This window comes from Ambystoma mexicanum, chromosome 5p (genome assembly GCF_040938575.1).
Source record: "Ambystoma mexicanum isolate Mex_15411 chromosome 5p, UKY_AmexF1_1, whole genome shotgun sequence".
In the NCBI taxonomy this organism is placed as follows: Eukaryota; Metazoa; Chordata; class Amphibia; order Caudata; family Ambystomatidae; genus Ambystoma; species Ambystoma mexicanum.
In genome coordinates, this window is record NC_090930.1 from 1,064,402,549 (window position 1) to 1,064,424,801 (window position 22,253).

Here is a 22,253-nt window from a genome sequence, read left to right on the forward strand (position 1 = left end):
GATTATGCACAGGGTAGTGTTTTATTGAATCTGTGACGCGTGTGCCTACCGTTCGCTCTTGAAGTGGTGCCGGCTTTCTAGTGGGCTCTGGAGGTACAGCCAACTACATTTTAAAGCAAGAGCCTGGTGTGTTGAGAATAACCGGTTGTGGGTAAATGCAGTTGCTTTCCTCATGGGCGGGAACTGACTCGCTCACTGTGAACAGGTCCTTTGTTGGGTGTGCTAATCGTAACCCTGCCGTTTGTCCCTGGTAACATCAGGCTACCAGCGTCTGAATGCGGAAATGAACTCCTGAGGTCGAGGTTTGGGTCCCTATTGTGAGATGTAAGGTTTTTTTGTACCAGAAGGTGCAATTTGGACAAAACACTACCCAATTCCAGGATAGGAGGGCGACAAAGGGCCCAGCGCCAAAATAAGTGGTTAGTGAGATCAGTCTTTTTTTGGGGAAATGTGGGAAATGGTACTTTTTTTATTTTTATTTTTTTTTTAATTATATTTAAAAAAAAATGGCAACACAAACGGTCTGTCCCTGAGAAGTGGCTCAATGTCCCCAGGAATACCAGAATTGCACCGATTGGCCCCCTGTTTTCTCATGCAATATCTATACCACGTGCATGTTCACATCCCCGTTCAATATCCTCAAGGTGCTTAACTGTACCTCCCATTTTTAGTTAGTCGGCAACATTGGGCTCCCTTGGTGTCTCTGGGGAAAAACGGTATGGAGTCATTACCACTCTCCTACATGCATTTTTTTCTTTCTTTTATTGATGCATAGAAGGTTTGAAGGGTAGCAATAAAATTAATGTACGCTTTGGTGGTGTCCATGAAAAGCATATCAAATTGCCCTGTGTGGCTGGAGAACTGGGGACAGATGGCACCTGCCTTTCCACCTCGTTCCTAATGAGTCCTTCCCTGACCCCTTATAAGTAATGGCGGTGGCTCCAACCATTGCATAAATCACCAGCCTAATGTATGGAGATGGCGGGCCCCTTTGGAAGCTGGAAGTTATGGATGTGTGTTAAGTACTATTCAGCGCAAGAACAGCTGGTGGGACAGTTGTCGTGTGTCCCCTTCCAGCATCTGTTTCGAAATGGCAGTAGCATCTGTTGCGAGTGCCTTCTATGCCCCTGTCCTTTCACAAAGCCCCTTTTTGTTTCTAGCACGAGAATGCCCGTTGCTGGAGTGAAATTAAATATTTCAGCCGAATGCCCAATGTTAGGTTTTCTGGGGACGAATTTAAACGGAGTTTGTTACTGTTCGGGTTTAATTCGTGCCACATGAGGTGGGTGCTGTGTTTATTAGGTCGTAGAAAAGGCAGGTGAGCATTTTACAAATTACACAAGTAGCCAGGCTATCTTGAAAAATTTACGTTAGGGTAAAATATCCGTGTACAACAAATTAGCTCGTTTCCACCCCGAGAGCAGGGACTTCATCTCGGAAATTGTACTCCAACCGCCCACAGCCTTCACGATCAGCTGTGGGCCTGTAGGAACAACTGTACGGAAGCATCTTTAAAGGGTTTTATAGCAACAGTGTGCTGGATTCCCTCATTCACAGCACCGCAGCTATTCGGGCCAAGCGTTCTTGGTCGGCCTACGATGCTCTGTTATTTTCTTTGCTAAGTCGCTGTGTACTCCGCATACAAAGCGATTTCAGATCTACACTCCAAACGATGTGTTTAAAATATATATTTTATGTGTTTGAGGAAGGCAGCCCTTGACACGGGGCTCTGAGCTGTTGAAGGAATGAAGTTTGATTTATTTTCTGAAATGGTCTACTGATTTCTTTTATTTATGTAGCTGCTTATCGCAGCAGTATAGTGGCCTGCGAGCACTGGAGCTAATGTCCCACTGTTGACCAATTCAAAGGAACACATTCGTTCAGCCTTGGAAGGTTAAAAGGCAGAATTGAACAGCAAACTCCCCTGCCCAAAGCAGTGGGCTCTTAACTTGCAGAGCTGTCTTGCCAGACCGTTCCAACATTCTGTCCTCAGTGTTTGGTATAACTGAATGACATCTGAACGCATATAATCCCATTTTATCATGGGTAATTATTTATATAATGCTTTTACATAGAACATTTACATGCAATTTGCACCAACCGAAGTTGGTGCGCATTAACCAACCTCCGAAGGATAAAAGGCTGAGTTGGCCTTGAGACAACCTTCAGCTCCCTAGACTCCTCGTGCAAGGGACCTAGTTACCGCTTATGGAGATAAACATTTTAATTCTCTGTATGGTATTCTGCTACACCTAAGCATTGCCCTATTCATTAGTACTCTGCACTTCTGCAGACTATGCACAGCACTCGCAACTTAACCAAACAAACCCTAAATATAACATGGTGACCAACTCCAAACGGGGCCGGGCCGCCCAAGGCATTACAGTGTCCAGTCTGTTGGAAATCTATACTTTCTTGGTGATCCACTGCAGTCCAGTCCGTGCCACACCTTCAAGCCCCTGCCACCCACATAAGTGACTTCCAGACCTATGTCTTCGGATTGTCATAGGTAAGAAATGGCAAGGGTCGAAAGATATGATGAGCAGGAGCTAAAACCAGCTCCTTGTTGTCGGGGGTCACCCTGTAGGCAGGAGCGCACTTGTTGGGCCTTAAAAAAAACAAATAAAAAAAAAAAAGCAGATCGTGGAAAACCTACAGAGATGACTGCCAAACTGAAAAGGCAGCATTTCCTCTTCAACTGCCACATCGAAATCCTGTTTTCAAAGAGGGAGAAATGCACTTATTAAATTGGGCCTTCATTGGAATTGACAGAGCTTAAAATCAGAGGCCTTCTTTTCAACACAGGTGACCGATGCTAAAATGCAGCGTGTATAAAAGTAATTGTTTACCAGTGAATGTCCTTGGTCCAAATCACTCAAAAATATATATTAGTGAAGGGGACATTGATGTAATGTGAGATATTCAAAGTGCAAGTTTTTTGTGCCAGAAGAGCAGTGTTAAGCTCAGACATTTTCACCTCTTACCCTGCCCTCACCAGATGCAAAGTTGAAACTCTGCACCAGACTTTTTGACACTCACAGAGCGAAGGTTAGTGGGCAGAGATTGGGCCTGACTGCAGGTTTAGCAGATGCAACCATGGATAAGCAGAAGACCCATTCATGGAAGTAAAATCTTAAAAATACATGTGTTTAAATTCGTTTTATGGTGTGGTCAGGACTTGAATGACAAATTACATGTTACAGAGCCTGCTCCATAATGTTGAGAAGGCAGAGGTTACACCATCTGGCCAAGAAGATAAGATCTCTTCTGCGGACCTCTCACTTAAGAGAGATTCATGGTTTTACACCAGGCCTGAGTAAACCGAGGAGAGGGCCAGATCTCTTGTTCAGTGGAGAAGTTAAACCTAATGTACTGGCATTAAAAATATGCATATATAACTTAAGAGGTGGCTATAGGAGGGTGTGCAGGATATCACCCTTTGCCCATTAACCTTGGAACTTGTATAAATCATTTAAATATCACTGTAAAGCTGAGAACCAGGCCTTTCTCTTATCACAATACACATCAAAATGTTGGAAACCAAGTTGCAACCTAAAATGCTCCCCAGAAAATGTTATGAAACAGAAACTTGGGGAGGTAGTTGCTTAGGGAAGCATGTAACTATTTGGTGACACTGACTTGTATTCTGTGTGTTAACCACTGCTTGAACCTGCACCCTGTGCTGAAACAGGAGTCATTTAACCAAATGCGGCATGATCGGAGTAATGTAAATAAGTATACGTTGTTAGGTTTATTTGGAAATTAAAGAAAGTTGTCATGTAGGACTTTTCCAGTGCAAAAATTACATGTGTAAAAAATGTAAAGCCCTAGTGATGGATTGATAGTTCAAATATTTGGAGGGACAACAGGATTAGATACACTTTGGTCAGTCCTAGTTAAACGAACTACAATAAAGTGAAATAAAAACTGAGTGCATTCATTTTATATACAGGGGACCATATCATCTAAATCGAAAGGAGAAAGAATTCAATGTGCTACTTATTTTATTCAATTCAAGTAGGAAACGTATTGTTAAGAATCGAGTACATAAAAAGAATGGAAAACATTAGTTGTAGAAAAATAGGCACATGGTAGAAAAATAGTATGCACATAGTTAGTTTAATAACTTTTTTACCATCAAAACTACAGGTTATTCAGTGCAAAACCTTGTAAACCATACTAAACTTACATATATCAAAAAATATCCAATCACAATACAAATGCATACATATTACATGTGATATACAATAGACCTATTCAATCATTAACTTAGTTTGCAGTCTAAATATTTTAAAATATGTATAGCATCATATTATACCGACCTGTTTCTTTCCTTTTTGATCTCGTTCTTATTTAGTTTAGGAAATTCTTCAAGGGAATATTCAGTAACAATTATTCTTTTTATATGATGTTGAAGAAGCTTGACCAGATGATGTCATTCACTCCTTTTCGATTTTATGGTCTCTTATTTGATTAATAATCTAATTGGATGGGGGTGGAAATCAATATCTTCGTACTCTTTTTGAAATAATTCAATCAAGTAGCTCGTGTAAGTTGTTTTTCAAGGTTGGGAGGGATCTTCAGGAGTGTTGTAATTGGCCTGTTCCGAGGGCCGGTGCACTGCAGACAACAAATATTTTTTGTTATGCGCCAGATTAGATGTATATTAGGATGTCCAGCAGGTCAGGGCCTGGTTCCCAATTGCCTTATTCGTTGTTATGTTACAACTTTATACACTTGCACGATTGATGTTCCCCTAAACTAAACCTCATTGCTCCAGGATCCTATCCAGAGTCTACGCCTGGGGTGGGGGGGAATGAGAACCCCTGGCGGCCAATCAAAATCAAGAACCAACAAGCTGGCACCTCCCAAATTATTAAGAATTTGGATGTGTGGATAAGTCAATATAATGGGACGCACAATTGAACTCCGAAAACTCCCTGGGAAATGAACGAGGATTGCCTGAAATCATCTGGGTGGAACTGCTAACCACAGGACAGAGGCTGGGGACCTTTGACCAAAGGAAGCAGAATAGAAGGGAGACTAGAGAATATCCGTGACCGATGTTGGATTTTTGACCAGATTCCTGTCCTGAACCTGAAAGATGACAGGCTGCCCTTTCGTATGCGCAAACCCAGATATGAGCATGTAAGGAAACTTTCAACTAAACCCTAGTCTAGTCAGGATCTGCTTAAGTTCATACCTTTCCCTTAATTAGTGCATTGGGGGCTGGCAGTAGAACCTTAGCAATTTTAATAATTTAATGACTTCTCTTATAGCCAAATTACAGAGTAATTTTGTTGAAGTTTGAAATCGACAACATTGTTTCCAGTGTGAATACAAGCTATAGCCTATAACGTCATTGGGTAGTCCAATTCTTTTGCCAACTCCAAAACTCCCTAAAAGAAGCGATGCATAAAAAAAACAAAATTCCCTATGGCTTCCAGATTCCCCTGAACCCGGCATTAAGGTAGAGCGGTCACAAATGATTAACTTTGGAAAGCTATTTTTTCTGTTCGCGTACACAAACCCAGTCTTTCAGTTAAACAGAACAGCCCCTGATTTGAAAAGCACACTTTCTACAAAATAACAAAGTGGGAAAGTGTTTCCTGGGGGAAGAGCGATTTTGCATTGCAGAGTGGTGATGAAAAGGGCTACAAAAATAATGGAAAAGGGCCTGTTTTGAAAAGTTTGTTGTAATAAGATTATCAGCTTTGCTAATTGCGCATCGCCAGCCAAAATTAGGTTTACAGGTTATGCAGTTAAACCCCACCCTCATACCTTGCTAAGCGCACTTAGAGAACCATATAGATCGCTGCATGTGTGAAATTGTTTTTGCAAAGTAAAATGTTGCAATTTATTTAAATTAAACTTTATAAAAAGCATTAGTGCCAAGCTCATGTGGTGAGGTTTCAAGGTGCTAAATGTGATTTTTTAAAAGTGAACGTCCTGTAAAGTCTATGGTGTAGTTAAGGTGCTGCATCATTTTTGCATTCTGGGATTTTGTAGGCGATAAGTTTTGAAATGTTCGTTTGATCTGTATTCCATTTACTGGCGACTTAAAAGCAAAAGACACATGTGGTGCAATCTCAGATCTTTTATTACTGTTTATTCCCAAAAGGTGAATGATTTGTATTGAACCTTTATTTTGGTGCCACAGAGGTGGTGTCATGTGAAGTAGTGTACTATTAAAGCTTCCATAATTAATACAAATACATATTCTTTTTATACACCGGACTGGTTCTTGTCTTGACATTGGTAACGGGCTAGGGGTTCACTAGTTGTAGATGAGTCCCAGATAGGGATAGACTATCAAGGTCTATTTGTGTGGTGCTGTTGGAGGGGGGGGGGTTGGGGTTAATCCCATATTACCAGGGATCCCTCCAATATATTTCACAAAAACCTGTACTAAATGCGTCTTGATTCTTTGGAAATTACATTCTTAGTTAATGTTTAATGATCATATTTGTAAGGCACCAGTTGTCACGGGGAGCTGCTGGTAGCTGTTGCTTTCAAGTAAACTATGCTCTCCCAGGCTAGAAACGAGAGCCAAATGGCTCCCAGCAATTTCGAACCCTGAATGGGCATTCATTGCTTATGCACTGCCGACAGATATGGCCATAAAGAGAAGCCACAAAATATTCATGCATGAGGTTGCCTTAAAACCACTCATTTAGCAGACGGACCAACAGCAAGAATTCTAGAATTCTGAGACGACTTTAAGAAATGTGGATGTCGGAGAGAAAATGGTCACTGCCTTAGAGAACCTGACGTCTGACCAAATTCCCCTCTCGGTGCCAAACCCTAAGATACTCTTTGAAGCCAGGCATTCTGTCTATGAACTTTCATTTTCTTTATCCTCGCAATGGCAGTCAATGCAAGTTACCCAGGACAAAAAAGAAAGCAATCAGTGAATCAGGGCGCCTTTTCCCCTCTCATCAATCCCCTATTATATATAGCAGCTGGTGGGAAACGCATGTAAGCTCCTTTTTTTGTGCAGTCTTTATAGTTTCATTGTAAATATGAAACTGTCTTGCTACATCATGATTTGTGAAATTCTTTTAATTTCAGAAATTATTTGCTTAAAGAGCAGGTTAAATTGTCTGAATTTGCTACAAGTATCAACTTGTGCGTCGGTCGCCACGATTTCATAACTGTTCTGGGTCTTATGATCCAAAGAGGTTGTCCCAGGATGATCGCTGCTGCTTACTACAGTTGTCATCCGTAGTGGTTGACTATATGGACTGTCTTAACAATTGTGGGACTGCACAAGATGCTCAATTACGTGTACATTTTGTATTAAAATTACTCATTTTAACAATCTTGAGCTGCTGGGCTTCTTAATGTATGGCATATATTTTAGGCCCGAATTTCAGCAGAGAGCAGTCCACATACAGAACTGTTACCAGCTACTTCTTGTTTGTCCAAATGTTTGTTTTAGGACTCTGGAATTTGGTGTAGTATAAGCAGAAAATAAAGTTAGTCCTGTTGCTGGTGAATCCCAAGATCATGCATGCTTGAAAAACCACCTTTTTGTCCGAATTATTGGATTTTGTTTTAAATTGGTCTTGCAATAACTACATTTTTTATAATGGGGTTATTGAAACATAATACTAACGTTAACACTAGCCATCAGTGTCCTCTGACTTAAAGGCTCGAGCAGGCCTGTGCACTGTAAAAATAACAATGGCCCTGTCATAGTCTCCTTAAATCGAGCAGCTTTGGGACCTTATGATGATCACTGTTGTGTTTATCTTGAGACAAAGAGAGCCTGTTGACTAGATCCCATTTATGCTTCTATGCCAGAGTGCGTTCGTTGGTCTGAGATCTTTTTGGATTTGAAGATTACATAGGAAATAATGACACGCTAGTTTGCTGTGACTGTTTGCATTTGAATGTGTGGAGAACAGTGTTTTGTGGTCTTTTTACCGGCTGCTTACCGCTTGTGTATGAATTGCTGGGGTCTCATCTTATGTCAGAGGTTTCTGCCTATATAGCATGAGGTGAGCATAGGCTAAACACAGGTGGTCCATTTCAAATTTCAGCTAGACTGCAGTTCTCCACATGATGCACACAGTACATCATTTCTTACTTCCTAGTGGTTAGTGCAAATTTGGAAGCAGGCACACTTCTACAAAACAGAATTCTCGTTATGTAGCTGACCAAAGAGCAGGAGTTCTAATGGAGAGCGGACCACAACAGAATATTCTCACCCTCTAACCAAATAATCACCAGGTCAGGATCCACGAGTTTTGCTCTTCGATAGATCAAATCTGCCAGGAAGTGCTGTAGAAACTCCACTTCCTCTAAAATCTCTCACCCCTGAAATAGTTGCCAGCGTTGCAGAAGACTGAAGAGCCTCATCCAAGGTTCAGCTAACAAGGGCGCTCTTCTTAAACGCAACATTCCTCTTGGCAGGATGCTGCACAAAGTTTGCTTTTCCCTGTGCTCCGCTTAACTCTTTTCAGCTGTCCAGGTCCTGTGGCCTTTTGAGTTACCCAATCACAAGACACCTCCGCCCCCCTGCTAGCCTTCCACCAGTTGGATTCAGCACCTGACCCAGCACACACAGTAACATTCCAAGCATTGAGGCATTTCATTGATGCATTGACCGTTAACCCTGTGCTTTTTTTGTTTTGTTGGTTTTTTAATAGTCCTATTGAACACCTTCTCCTGAACTATGGGATTAGGAGGGAATGATGCTGGATCTCTCTTCGTTCTTCTACAGTAAATACTTGTTAGTAGATGCTTAATACTTTCGGACCAGGAAGGTGCAGCGTAGCAGTGTGACGTTCAAGCTTTCTCTGAGGAGCCCTTCTGTCACTGATCGCTTTACCTTTTGTAACCACTTTTTGTTTCTAACCAGGTGACTTTTGTCAGTTCATTTGTGGCGAATTCAGTTAACTGTCCTGTTACTCAGAGCTCATGTTAGCCACCTAATGAACCCCCTACACTAGCAACCTTCATAAAATAGTGCATCAGACCTACTAGCAGTACAGTGGACAAAATGTACTTGTGGCAACATTATTTAATCAACCCTGTCTCTACTTAAAGCTGCTTTGCACGCTACATTAAGACTAGACTGCTTCTAGCAGTAGACACAATTTGTCCAAGTTCCTGCTATATTTACATTCCTTTATTGGGTCTTTCTGGATGCTCCTTCTCCACTGTGACACCTGAAGCAGTTACCAGAGTTGGCCGCTCCTTGAAGGTCTCTGCTAAACTGGGTTCCCCTTACTCATCCAGAACCATCAAGGATAACATTTGCTCCCTTGCCCCCGCATTCGCTGATTTCTGCAATCACTCTTTTGACACCGGATCTTCCCTTCCTCCCTTAAGCATTCCCTTGTGCGCCTACTCTTGAGAACCTTCAGCAGACCCTACGTGCCCTGCCAACTACCACCTTATTTCCATAACCCCTTTCCAGGATAATCTGTTGGAGAAGCTGACATAACCCCAATTTGACGCACACACCAAACTTGTTGACGGTCTCCACAAACACCAGTCTTGATTCAGAGCATCCAGAGGCACGGAAACTGCTCTTCTGGACACCAGTGAAGAACTGCTTGCCTCTCTGGACGCAACTTCCCCTTCTGTCCTCATCCTTCTCAATCTCTCCTCTACCTTTGACAAAGTCAACCATTCCATCCTCAGACAAAGGCTCCACGATACCCTTGGTATCTCGGAATGGGCAATGGACTGGCTAACATACTTCCTGACTGACAGCTCTTCCCAAGTAATCATGGGAACCTTCTCCTCCCCTACTTCTCCACCTGTGGGGTACCCCAGGGTTCGATCCTCTCCCCTTGGCTCTTCCAACATCTTGTTTGCCCTGCTTGCACGACTCCTCTCCTCCTTCACCTCCAACTTGCAGTTTTACCAGGTGACGCACAGCTCTTTTTCAAACTTCCTCCTGTCCCTCTTGCACCCTCCATCATCCCTGACTGCCTATCTGCCATCCAGACCTTTTGCATCTCCAAGGATCTCTGCCTCAATGCCTGTAAAACTGAGATCCTTCCTATTTGGAACCCCACTCCCTCCTTCACTCTGGCCTTACTCCTTGGGCTCTCCACCAGCCCCTTCTTCTGAAGCCAGAAACCTTGGAGTCATTTTAGGCTCCTCTGTCTCCTTCCCCCTCCCGCTCCCCCACCCCCTTACACTCAGGATATTGCCAAGAAGTCCCACTTTCGGCTCTTCCTTCTCAAAGGAATTCTCCGTGTTCTCACTTTTCTCCAGAGACTCAGTATTACCCGAGCCCTGGTTCTCTCTAGGATTGACTATAGCAATAGCCTTCTGCTGAATCTACCTTCTTCCGCTCTGCGACCCTTCCAGCTAATCCAGAATAGGGCAGTGAGACTGATCCTTGGTCTTAAACCCAGGGACGGCATGTCTCCTGCCCTAAAGTCTTCATTGGCTCGGGGACCACACTTTCTACAACTTTCTTACTCAATGCACTCCCTCTAGACCACTTTGTTCCTCTGGAACCAACACCTTGTGTGTAAAGCACTTTTGTGGTTGATTGCTTTCCTCCCTCATATGGAACCCTCCCTCCTATGGAACAGCCTCCGCCTGCTTTCCTCCCTCTTATGGAACAGCCTCTGCCCTGCCTCTGCGCCTTGAGCAGGACTCTCTTAAATTCCAGAAGCGCCTCAGGTCCCACCTCTTTACTATCTCCTTCCCTTCTTCTCTTCTAATCCCACAGTTGCTGTGATTGGTGTCCAGGGCCAATATGCATCCTCGCGCCCCTGTCCTCCCACACCCAAATCTGCCCAGCTCCTGCCTACCCTCAGCACTTGCCTTGACACACACTCCGTCTCGGAGGTTCGCACTTCCTAACGTGATCCCTGGCCTTGTAGCACTCATCAACCCAAGCACTTCACCTGTGGCTCGCCCATGAGCCCAGACTCCTCAGCACTTGCGCTCTCCGCCCTTTCCCTTGCTGCACTTGCACGTTCTGGATACTCACAAGACATAGGTTCGTCCTGCCTCCTTTTCCCTCCACTGCTTTTATTAATTATTGTGTTTTGTAATGTATTTCACTCCCTTGTTCCCTCCCCTCGCCCTGCGGGAGCCTTGAAACGGTACTTTACTTGCTGTATAAGCACCTAACAAGAAAACGATGAATACAAAATGAGCTGCATATACAATTTGCAATGCCCTCTGTGTTGCTGTTCCTGTAGTTATAAAGTAGACTGTTGCTCTATTAGGAGCAAATCCAGTCAAAGAAATTCACCCACTCAAGCCAAAGCAATCAACCCCTCTTAGTTGCTCTGTGCTTTCACTTTAGTTTTTAGGTAATGTTCAGTTGATTCATACCACGCACAGCTACCATTTGCAGCGTCTCCAGGCGCTCTCGTGGCTCTAAACTGGGAGGGGGGGCTGGTTACGGAGCAGTAGAGGGATAAAACATGTGTTGTGCTCAGCTGTTGATGCGCGTAGAACCAGGAGCAACTGGCATCTGCATGTGTTTTTTTTGTACACTGAATATTTGTTTCCGGATTGTCAGCTTTCCAGTGTTTGTTTGGTGTTAGCACATCACCCTCAAACCTACTTGCACACCCACGGAGCATCTATGTGGTTCACTAGCCATCTCCGCGTGTGTGGTGGTGGAGGTTGTGGAGAAGAGGAAATGGTTTGTATGTTTTGGGTGATCTCTGCATATTGTGCGACGTATGCTTTTTGTCAGGATCATGATGGGTTATTTATAACGTGCTTAATACCCAGAGGTTTCTAAGCGCGGACCCGGGGATCAAACCTGTGTTCCGCGTCTTGCTTCCAAGGCAAGCACGTTGCCCCTGCGCTATCCTCCCGAAACTTAGGGCAGTCAGTTTTGTGTTCCAGCGCAGTAAGATTGATGGGCTAAGACTAAAAGGAAAGGACTGCTTAGCATCGTAGTAGAGATTATTGTCCAGCTGTTTGTAAACTGTCACTGGGTTGGGTATGGGCAAGGAGTCATTGGTTTCCTGGTTTCTGTTGATCAGTTAGGCAGTGTTGTGTGAATATTTCTTGAAACATCGGTGTGCTGCGTTCAGTTGTCGTGATTCTTGTGATTCATACCCTCTGGGGAAGAGATTCAATGCCTTTTTGTTTGCGGAATTGTAAGTGGTGGTAGTGGTCTCCCCATTAGGTTGATCATTGTGAAGTTGTCCATCTGTTTATTATCCCAGTAAATTGAAGAATCCCATTTTTAGCAGTTTCCTGAAGATTAGGTGGTCTCCCATCATTTTGATTTCCTTTGTGATAGTTACATAGTTTGGTTATGAGAATGGAGAATGCACTTCCTCCTGAGTTTATATTTGAAGGTCGGTGCTAGATCTTAAGGTTCTTCTGGGATTGGGTGATTTTTTTTTTTTTTTATTATACTTAAACTTTTCTGGTATGTTAGCTGCGGGTACAGGTAATGGTGTTTTCTTTGTGTCTTGTTCAGTACATTGAAATCGCAGCGTGAGGTTGTAACCAGATTTCTTCTGAGAATTTACCATTAGTTGGCAGATTTTAAGCCAGAATTGAAGTATGTGGACTCCGAGCTGATATCACTTTTCTGCAGGCTGAGACCGGTCTATGGGGCAATGCCCGAACCAAAAATGCTAGTGTGGGTCAGGTTTTTTTTGGGTCAAATGTGGGCCAGTTTGACTTACTTCACTAATGCTAGTATTGTTGACCAGTGTGGCTGAATGAATATTCTTTAAAATGCAAATATTGTCATATTTTATCCCCAAACTCTATTCAAACAGTCTATCACAAAAGAAATGAATTGCCATTTGCAACTGTGGGCCACTTTTTCCTTGGTGCTCGAGACAAATGCATGCCCAAGTCCGACCCTGCTTTTCTGTTTGTGCTCTTTGTTCCATGGTTGATTGTTCATGTGTTTGCTTTTTTCCTTTATTTTTAACGGTCACGTTGCTACTGTTGAAGGGCGTTCCCCGTCTAGAACAGTGTGGGGATGTTCGTGCATTGTGTTTGACACTAATTCTTCTACATGCCTTTCAACCTCCACAAGAAAGGTTTGTTGGGTATGTGCTGCGTAAAGGGGAGGGAAACATGTCTCTAGAGAGGGCTCGGCTCACCTGCCAGTAGGCTTAAGGACTGTTTTGCCCAAACAAGTTTTTCTGAAAAGCTGCCAAGAGCGGGAAAGCAAGAATATAGCGTGCATGTCTGATGCGGGCGTGTAACCAAGTGCATGGATCGAAATTGAGATTTAATAGTCAGGAGTGTCCTTCTGCTTATTTCTAGTTTGTCCCAAACTCGGTATTAAAATTCACATAGGTCTGTCAGTTCAGTATCAGTTGGCCTGGGGAGCCAAATGTAGCTATTGGTGTCAAACTAACCAGGGTCTTCTGGGCTACAAGCAGGAGCTAAATAGCTTTCAACTCCCCTCAATTTCAAACCCTGCAAGTGTATGAAGTTCCCTTGTTGGGGGAACTGCTCTAGGGTGCAATAGTGATTTAGTCCTTTAGTCCTGTTACCGTATAGTAAATTGTAGTACTGTTATTTATTATTATTTTTATTTTTTTTTGGTCGCTTGTTACTTTTTTTTTTTGTGCGTTTCATTCGACCTTTGTATGCACAGTAGTTGCACTTTAAATTCGTTTGTATCCGTCTATTAATGGAAGGGGATGCTAGCATGCATAGCCATTAGCAGCTACTGTACTTCGCTTTCTGAAGGCTGTATCCTCCCACTTTCACGACATGACTGGGCATTATGGAATTCCTAATCCACGGCCATGACCTCACACTTGGCCCTCGCTTTTTTGGTTGCTCTAGGGCAGTGGTCTTCAAACTTTTTTGGCCAGGGCCCCCCTGAGCAAAATTTGGGCAGGTCGGGACCCCCCAGAAATGCCAAATGGACAGTATATATTGCGCGCCATCACCTGCTCCCATCAAAGTCGCTGGGCTCCCTCATCCCACTCCTACCCAGTCGCTGGTCTCTCCCCACCCCATCACACACCCAGGGCTCTCCCCACTCTGCTCCCATCACTATCCCATGGTTCCCGCCCATTGTGCTCCCACCATAGTCCCTCGGTTCCCCCATCCCGTTCCCAACACAGTCTGAGGGCCAGTGGCGGCTGGTGAATCTTTTTTAAGTGGAGGGGCATTAAGGGGAGGTTCGGGGGGGTTTCCCCCTGTGAATTTTTTTTAAAATAATAGGTTAAAAATGTTGCATTGTAGAGCATACTTTTAACAAAAAATGGGTAAATAGCCAAACAGTTTGCAATTGTTGCTGGGAGTCCAGGGGGCAGGCATTGATATTTTATTTCTATCGCGCTCGTACACAAGTGTTTCAGAGCGTGACAAGGCAAGGGAGGGGAACAGAGGAGAATAAAACAGCGATCTTACTAGGCCCAGTGACATTGAGAACGCGCAAGTGTGAGGGGAAAAGTGCATGGAAGGGGGGAGAAGTGGAAAGTGCGAAGCAGAGGAGAAACAGATAAATAACAATAAATAAATAATAAAGGCAACAAACAGTGGTAGTGCAGCCAGCAATTTGCAAGTGCTACGTTTAAGGCAGCAGGCAGGGTAGGTCTGATAAGTGCAGGAAGAAAGATGGTTCTCCTCAAGTTTTAGAGTGGCAGGGCGCTGTTCCAGAGGGAGGCCCCAGCCGAAGACGGAGATCTACCCCCAGCTCGTTTCTTTGATAAACGACTGACCCTGAGGGAGTTGGAGATAGAGGAGTGAAGAGCTCGAGAGGGGAGGTATTTGCGGAGGAATAGCTGAAGGTATTTTGGACCGAGGCCCCAGAAAGCCTTGTGGACAAGGCAGAGGGTTTTGAATGATAGATGTTTGGTAAAAAGATACCATCCCTGTCCCCTGGGCCCCACTGGTCCTAACACAATGAACATGATTATGTGTATATGCAAGGCGCTGCACATTCATACAGCAATCTCTATCATTCACATGAGCATCCATCACCATACACTCACTCATAACGCATCCATACACATGTTTAAATAAAAACAATGAACATAAACGTACCTTCTGCATTGGCCTGTGTGTGGGTGCTGCTCCAGCTGCTCTGTCCGTATGTGCGAGGAGGCGCAGGAGCTCCCCCTCGGACATACAGACATGCAGTGCCCCAGCCAGCATTTCCAATGAGCTATGCATTGCTGGCGAAGCAAAACGCCCCAGCACTTGCATGGCTCAGTGAGCATGTGCGGCTGGGGAACTAAACTGAACTGTCAAAGGGAAACAGTGTTTCCCTTTGACAGTTCAGCCAGCCCAGGAGCACTCCATTAGCTGGATAAAGCAGCTGAGGGAGTGCTCACTGTTTCACTGGGCTGGCTCCTTAGCTCCTCCATAATGGGTGAGGGGCCACTATGCAGTTAGTAATGTTGACCTTGTTGCTGAATATATCACAATTTACTTACATTTTAACACAAAGCACCCCTTTGGGTACTATTGAAACAGTGGGCTTCATAACTACTCTGGCGGTAGCTGTGCCGGTAAAACCGGCACGGCTGCCACTGGAGTTGCATCCGGGTCTGGCACCCGCGAATGGGCAATTACTAGGTCATGCCGAGTTAGGCGGACATGATAATTGCCCTTTCGAAGGTGCCGGTAGATCCCCCATTCCCATTTGAGCCCCATATGGCTCAAATGGGAAGGGGGAGCTCGGATGCACCGGCACCGTTAATAACGGTGCCGGTGCATCCGACGAGCTGAGGTCAGACCTGGCGGGGGCTGTCAAGCACCCACGAGCACAACTCTTACTATGGCGGAATGGTAGCAACGGTGCTGGTAGCTTACCAGCACCGTTGTTACTGGTCCGCCATAGTAGTAATGAGGCCCAGTCTGTGACTAAAGGAATGAATATCCATTTACAACTGTGGGCCACTTTTTCATTGTTGCCTGAGACAGTTTCATGCTTCAGCCCGCCCATGTGGGCCACCCCTGCCCATTTCTTCCAATCTAAAAAAAAAAATAAAAAAAAAATCTTTTTTCATGCTGAGCTCTCAGGGCCCCCCTGGGATGCACCCGCGGACCCCTAGGGGGTCGCGACCCACAGTTTGAATACCACTGCTCTAGGGCCTAGGGAACCTGCCATTTTTTAGTTCCCTTTTGCCTTCCAGAACTATACCTCTGCAATGCTTGTCCACCGGGACAACAGTGTTCAAGGGTAGGAGTACACACAACAACTCTGTATGCGTTTTTTTTTGGTCGATGTCCAAACTGCCACAAATGTTCACAAATCAAGCAATTTAGATCTGAACTTTAGTTTTTATTGTACCTGTTGAAATTTGCTCCACAAAGGTGGCCGTGCTAGGTCACTCCCCTCCACCCCAACTTCGCCCTTTATCAAACCATGCAATGCTGCCACCAACAAGATGCCATATTTATCCTGATTTAACTTATGTTCATAACTAGACTATGTAGGGCAAGCTGTAATGTATAGCCACAAACTGGGCACACACTATGGTGACAGAAATGGCTGTGTTGGTGGAATGACGTGCCATTGGCGAGATTTTAAAGCCTTGAGGACTGGCTATAACCTTACCTGACTGGAGGTGTAAAATAGGCTACTGTGTACGACCAATCTCAGTCGACATGCATGTTTAACCTATATAGTGCTCTATTTGGTTGTGTGCTGGTCGGTTGTTTAACGCACATCCCAGCCCAGTGCTTGCTTCCGCTTCACTGTGTTTATAGGCAGAAAGCTAGCTGGAGTTTTTTTTTAAACTATATCCACGTTGACATGCTAAATGTTCCAGAAACTAGACACTCGAGTACTTGGTTTACCATGACCCGTTCCTGAAATTGTGTAGCCTTTTTCCTTTGTCAGTATGCATTAGGAAAAGTTGGCCGACTCTGGGTTCTTTTGGCGCTGACATGTTTGTGTCGGCACATTTTTTTTAATTTTTTTTTTAAATAAAAAAAAAATGAAATGCTGTCTCGAACGCTGGCCTGCAGGGACGTCAGACCGAAGAGCTAACCACTGGGCTATTGAAGTCTTATCAGTTTGAGATGCACCAGTTACTTACTGACGTGGGTTATTGAGAACGCTCGTTAAGCTTAATATAAGTAACTGGTGCAGACAGAATCGATAAGAGCTCTATGGCTTCGTGGTTAACTCTTCAGTCACCCAGCCCAACAGGCCAGGGTTTCACGGCGATTGTATATATTTTTATTTTTTAATTTAAAGTGCACTGTTAAAGTGCAATGTTAATTAAAATTGCGGCAAGCAGGCTGCGCCGAAATGTCCTGCTCCAAAAAGGGAGTGTTTGGAGGGTGCATTTTTAGGGAAATGTCGCCACCTGCGACCATTTTCATGGCAACATGATTACTAGATATGCTTTGTGGAAGGTGCTGCCGATGCCTCTGGTCCGAGTACACAACTAGTGCAGTGCTGGTGTCCTACATATTACTCCCCGGTTCTTGCTTGGTTTATTATTTTTTTTGTACGGTATGTGAAATGATCAGCGAGTTGCTTCTGAGCCCAGATTGTTAACCAGTTAAATTTAAGCGGCAGTATAAGAACACTTCGCCGAAATCTTTAGTCTGTAGCCTGCTCTAGATGCTCGGTTTGACTCCCCGTCAGCAACGCACTAGTTTTCAGTCCTGACTTTTCTTTCAATTGCACAGCTTTGGTATCGGTTGTTTCCAGCTTGCCAAGTTGAGCATTGCTGTACCTCCCAGAATATATAAGTTTTTTAAAAGAATGCCTAGGAACTGCCTGAATCTATGCCTCCAGACAAACCAAAATGTGTTCTAGTTTAGCACACTACTATAAGAGCCACCAGGTATAAATGGAAAGTTTCAGCACTCTGACCTAGCTTCTAAATCTGTCTCTTGTTGGTTTTTCCATCCATTTTCTTAAACCGTACTGTTTTGTATTTTCTCTCTCAGGCATATGTTCTTCGTGCATATAAAGGAGGATCTTTTGGCTGGCAACCTGCAGTGTTCCCCGGAGCAGGCAGTCGAGCTCAGTGCATTGTTGGCCCAGATGGAGTTTGGGGATTACAACCAAAATACGGCGAAGTACAGCTATCATGAGCTATGTGGGATGGACCTTGGCATCACTGTTTTAAACCGGTAAGCAGTCCACTCTGAAGCCGATTATGTTTGCCCTGACACAATATTTTTCAATTTTTTTAATGAATTGGGTAGATTGGGGTGGGGAGGGCTGGTCGATTCATAAACCATTAACCCAAATGTGTGTGCTTGGTGTCCTCTTGTCTGACTGTTTTTATGTATTGACTACTCCTTTCTAGCCTAAGCTTTTCCAAGTGTTGGGCACTTTATTTATTTTAATTTGTATATGCTGCGCCGCATGCCCAAGGGCCTCGGGGCACACAGAAAAGACAATACAGTAAGGACAGAAAACGGATAAAGAGTAGACAGTTCAAAGTCAGGGAGAGACGGGTGAGGGCATCGGTCAAATGTAATAAAATTAATCATGGGAGAGAGTGAAGAGAAGTCTTCAGCCTTTTTTTAAACTCCATGGTGGTAGCAGTGGATCTGAGGGAATGGGCAAGTGCGTTCCAGGCAATAGGGCTTTGGACATCAAATCTACCACCGCCTGCTTTGGCGAGTTTAAACCTTGGCTGAGCCAACGTGAGCATCTTATGGGTGACTATATGCTTCATGGGGAGCCAATGAAGATCCCGTCTAGAGGTAGTGATGAGTCACTTTAGAGAGGCCGCAAACGGCTCCATTCTGAGAGATTTGAAGAGAAATTGGGTCGAGCTGGGAGCAGCCGTTGAGAAGACTATTGCAGTAATCCAGTCGAGAATTGACAAGGGTGGTGGCGAGGATGGCAGCATTACCATGCGACACAAAGGCCCGGATGTTACAGAGTATATTGACAAGGCCACATGAACGGATCGGGGCAACATGCTGGTTCATAGTCTGCATCCAAGGTGACGCCAGGGGGCTTTACCTTTTTAGCTACTGGGATGATGATGGTGGTAAGAATAGCAAACTCTTATATTCCTGCCTTAACGTTTTTGACTGGAGGCTACCATCAGGAGTTCAGTCTTCTTAGCATCCAATGCCAATGAGTTAGTAGCCATCCAATCATGGATAGCAGAGTAGATAGTATTACATTGGCTGAGTCATGGGTTTATAGACCTGTGAGTCTCACGACGACCTGGGTATCAGCGTAATTAGTATACTGGGCACCCAGCTCATCTAAGGGATATAATATAGATATTAAACAGGGATGGCAATATTCAAGCCCCCTGCGGCACGCCACAAGTAGTTAGAAAAGGCCTCCGCAGTAATCTCTCTGGCATTCTGGGGGCCAAGAAAGGAAGGAATCCATTGAGAAGCCTGAGTGGAGCAACCTACTATGGTTTGAAGTCTATCCTCCAGGATATCGTGGTCCACAAGGTCAAATGTGGAGGAGAGATCTAAGAGCATCAAAAGGGCTGGTTGGTCAAGGTTGACAGTGTGAAGTAGGTTCGCTTTAAGGTCTATCATGGCAGCCTCCGTGCCATGACCTGCTCTGAAGCCTGACGGGTGGATAGCAAGAATATAAATCTCCGAGTTGTGTGTAGGCCACCTTATCAAGGCTCTTGAGAAGAAAGGGACGTTTGTTATGGGACGATAATTGTCCACTGAAAAAGGATCAAGATTGTCTTTCTTCAAAATAGGGGTAATCCAGGACTCCTTGAGAAAGGGGGGTGGACCCCTTCAGCAAATGAAATATTGACTATCTTCGTTACCCGTGGGCAGAGCACATCAATACAGCTAATAAGAGACTGGAGGGGCAGATATCACCCTGGCATGTGGTGGGCTTCATGCCTGTAATTATCTGAGAGATGAGTCTCATTTCATGGTGAAAATACAAAGGGGAGGGTATTGAGAGTTCTCGGAGAATCATTTTCAGGTAGAACAGGGTTGGAGTTTTCCTTGATATTACACAAGTTCCTATAGGACAAGATGGAACTTTGGTGGGTGGTAACTTTGTCATCAAAGGCGTTATGGATGGTTTGACACCAGTCATTATCCTTCACTGGACCTAGGGTAGTACAAGACTTGCCCTTAAATTCATTCAAGATAGCAAATGATTATTTAGAGCTAGATTTAGCCTGTGAGATCCTAGAATTATACAGGGAAGATTTAGCACGGATGATGGCTTCCTTGAATTATTTGACCAGTGATGTATACATGGTCCGAGTAAGAGGGTGAGGGATTCTTTCGCCAACTGCGTTTGGTAGACCGTTTCTGTAGTCTAAGGGGGATAATTGTGTAATTGAACAAGCCTTTAAGGTTGCTAGGAGATCGATGGCACACTCCAGAGTATCGATATGTGGTGAGCTAATTCATCTGCCTTCACAAAGTCCTCCCTGGAGCCAAGTTTACTATGGAGTAAGGCAGAAAGTTTAATGGGAGTTATGCTCTTGCAGTTCCGAGTTTGAAGGACCAATCTGGGGGTTGGTATCTAGTCTTGCTCCAGGCCCCAGAAGATTGACAAAAAAAGAAAGCAGAGAGTGGTCAGACCGGATACAAGGAGAGATGTCAAGTTTTACTATGGTGAGAAAGTGTGAGAGGACCCAATTGAGTGTGTGCCCTGCAGTATGTGTAGGGCCTGACATCCATTGAGGAAACCCTATGGCGTCCAAAGCACATAAGGAGGCCATGGCAAAAGACTTAATAGCGGTTCTTCAAAGAATGGACGGGCCCTGGGAGGAGGAGGGGGGGGGGGATAAATGATGATGATGGAAATTGACATATTCTTTGAAACTTCAGTTTCACTATAAGAGATTCAGTCATCTGGCGACTCTAGGTGGTAGCGTAGCAAATAAAAATTAAAAAATAGCCCTAAAAAATAGCTCCCCCCCACACCTTCCCCACCCCCCCCCCCCCCCCCCCCCCCCCGACAGGCTTTGCGATCTTCCCAAAAGAGTTGGTAGTTAGGAGCAGCAAGTAGCGCTTCAGAGGAGGTGGCTTCATTATGCCATGACTTGGTGATTGCTATTAGATCAGGACTTGAGGTGAGGATCTGCAATCTCTACTCCATGTAATTCGGGGGGTGGGAGGGGTAGGGGGAGCGTGTGTTGAGAAGGGCACAGTGAAGCAGAAAATCGGTAGCAGAAGTGGGGATTACATGGGCTGCGGTAGAAGCAGTGTGAGCGTATTTTGGAACACTGATGGTATTCCTTGGGTGGGCTTCTGAGGACTTGGTGCTGCAAGCCTGGCTTTCCTATTCCTCTGAATGCTCATGATTAATTCTGAGCGGGACATGAGCTCAAGTGCCGAAGCTATAGTCCCGGACAGTACTTGCAATAATCAAAGTGGCATCTCACAGATGCCAAAGGGCACACGCGACACGTACCAGGCACAAACCAGCTCAGTCACGCTTGTAAACAGATTAAAAGGTGCAAAGAACTACAAAACAAGCTAGGAAATGTAGTTCAAATGGGCGTTCAGCGTTTAACAAGCCCACGCTGATTCAAAGCGCCCAAGATGAGAAGAGATGGATGGAGGGGTTAAGAAAGGCACTAATGAAACCAAGATGTAAAATATAAGCAGTATACAATTAAAAGTAAGTCACAAATCGCAATGTTTAAAAGCACAGTAAAGTCAGAGCGTGACAACATGCAGCCGAGAAGGAATCGCAGATCCAGATCCTTCAGGAATGTAAGAGCGAGTGCTGCTAGACTATTTGCATGTTAAAGCGCTGTGTATGGCGTTGCTGCCATGGAGTATGGTTGTGTAGCACTATCCTTGTCTAAAAGTGCATTCGCTGCAGAACTCGAGCTCGGGCGTTTTAGTCAGCTGTAGATGGCCTTTTGGGGGATGTGGTTTCTTGTGGGCGTTTGTGTAACAAGTGCTTTTAATGTGGTGCCATTGATGCTAATGTAGTGTAACTGGCATCTACCTCCCTCAAATTGCAGATGTATGCCACCAGCACTAGTCCCCAGCCTCTTTATGTAGTGGTCGGTGCCTTCTCCACACTTTGCGGGTTGGCTGCGGGAGCCCCAGGTGTTTTTCTTTGTTTTTGGGGTATGTGCAATAAGATACCTATGTGGAGACCTGAGGAGGGGAGTGCTTCATTGCTTGTGCTAGCCTGGGAACACAGTGGTTACATCAGTACATTTCTTAGGAATCCTGACCACTGAGGTTCTTTGTCTGGGGGCTTGAGGGAGGAGTCCCTATTTCAGTATCGATGCAAGATCATGTTCGTCCTCTAGCAACCTACTGAATCGCATTGCTGTGTTTATTTTTAAAAGCACGTTAATTTTATCCCTTCCGAAATGTAGATCTTGGTGCGACTGTTATACCATCTCATGAGTTCATCCGCACATGCGGTA

At 44.6% G+C, this 22,253-nt stretch overlaps 1 protein-coding gene across 1 annotated transcript in view; it reads left to right on the forward strand.

The window, feature by feature from the left end:
• Window positions 1-22,253, forward strand: part of MYLIP (myosin regulatory light chain interacting protein) — a 60,503-nt gene that overhangs the window by 25,257 nt on the left and 12,993 nt on the right. Inside the window, exon 3 of the mRNA XM_069613563.1 lies at window positions 17,842-18,027. Coding sequence (XP_069469664.1) covers window positions 17,842-18,027 — 186 coding nt within the window. The remainder of the gene's footprint in view (window positions 1-17,841; window positions 18,028-22,253) is intronic.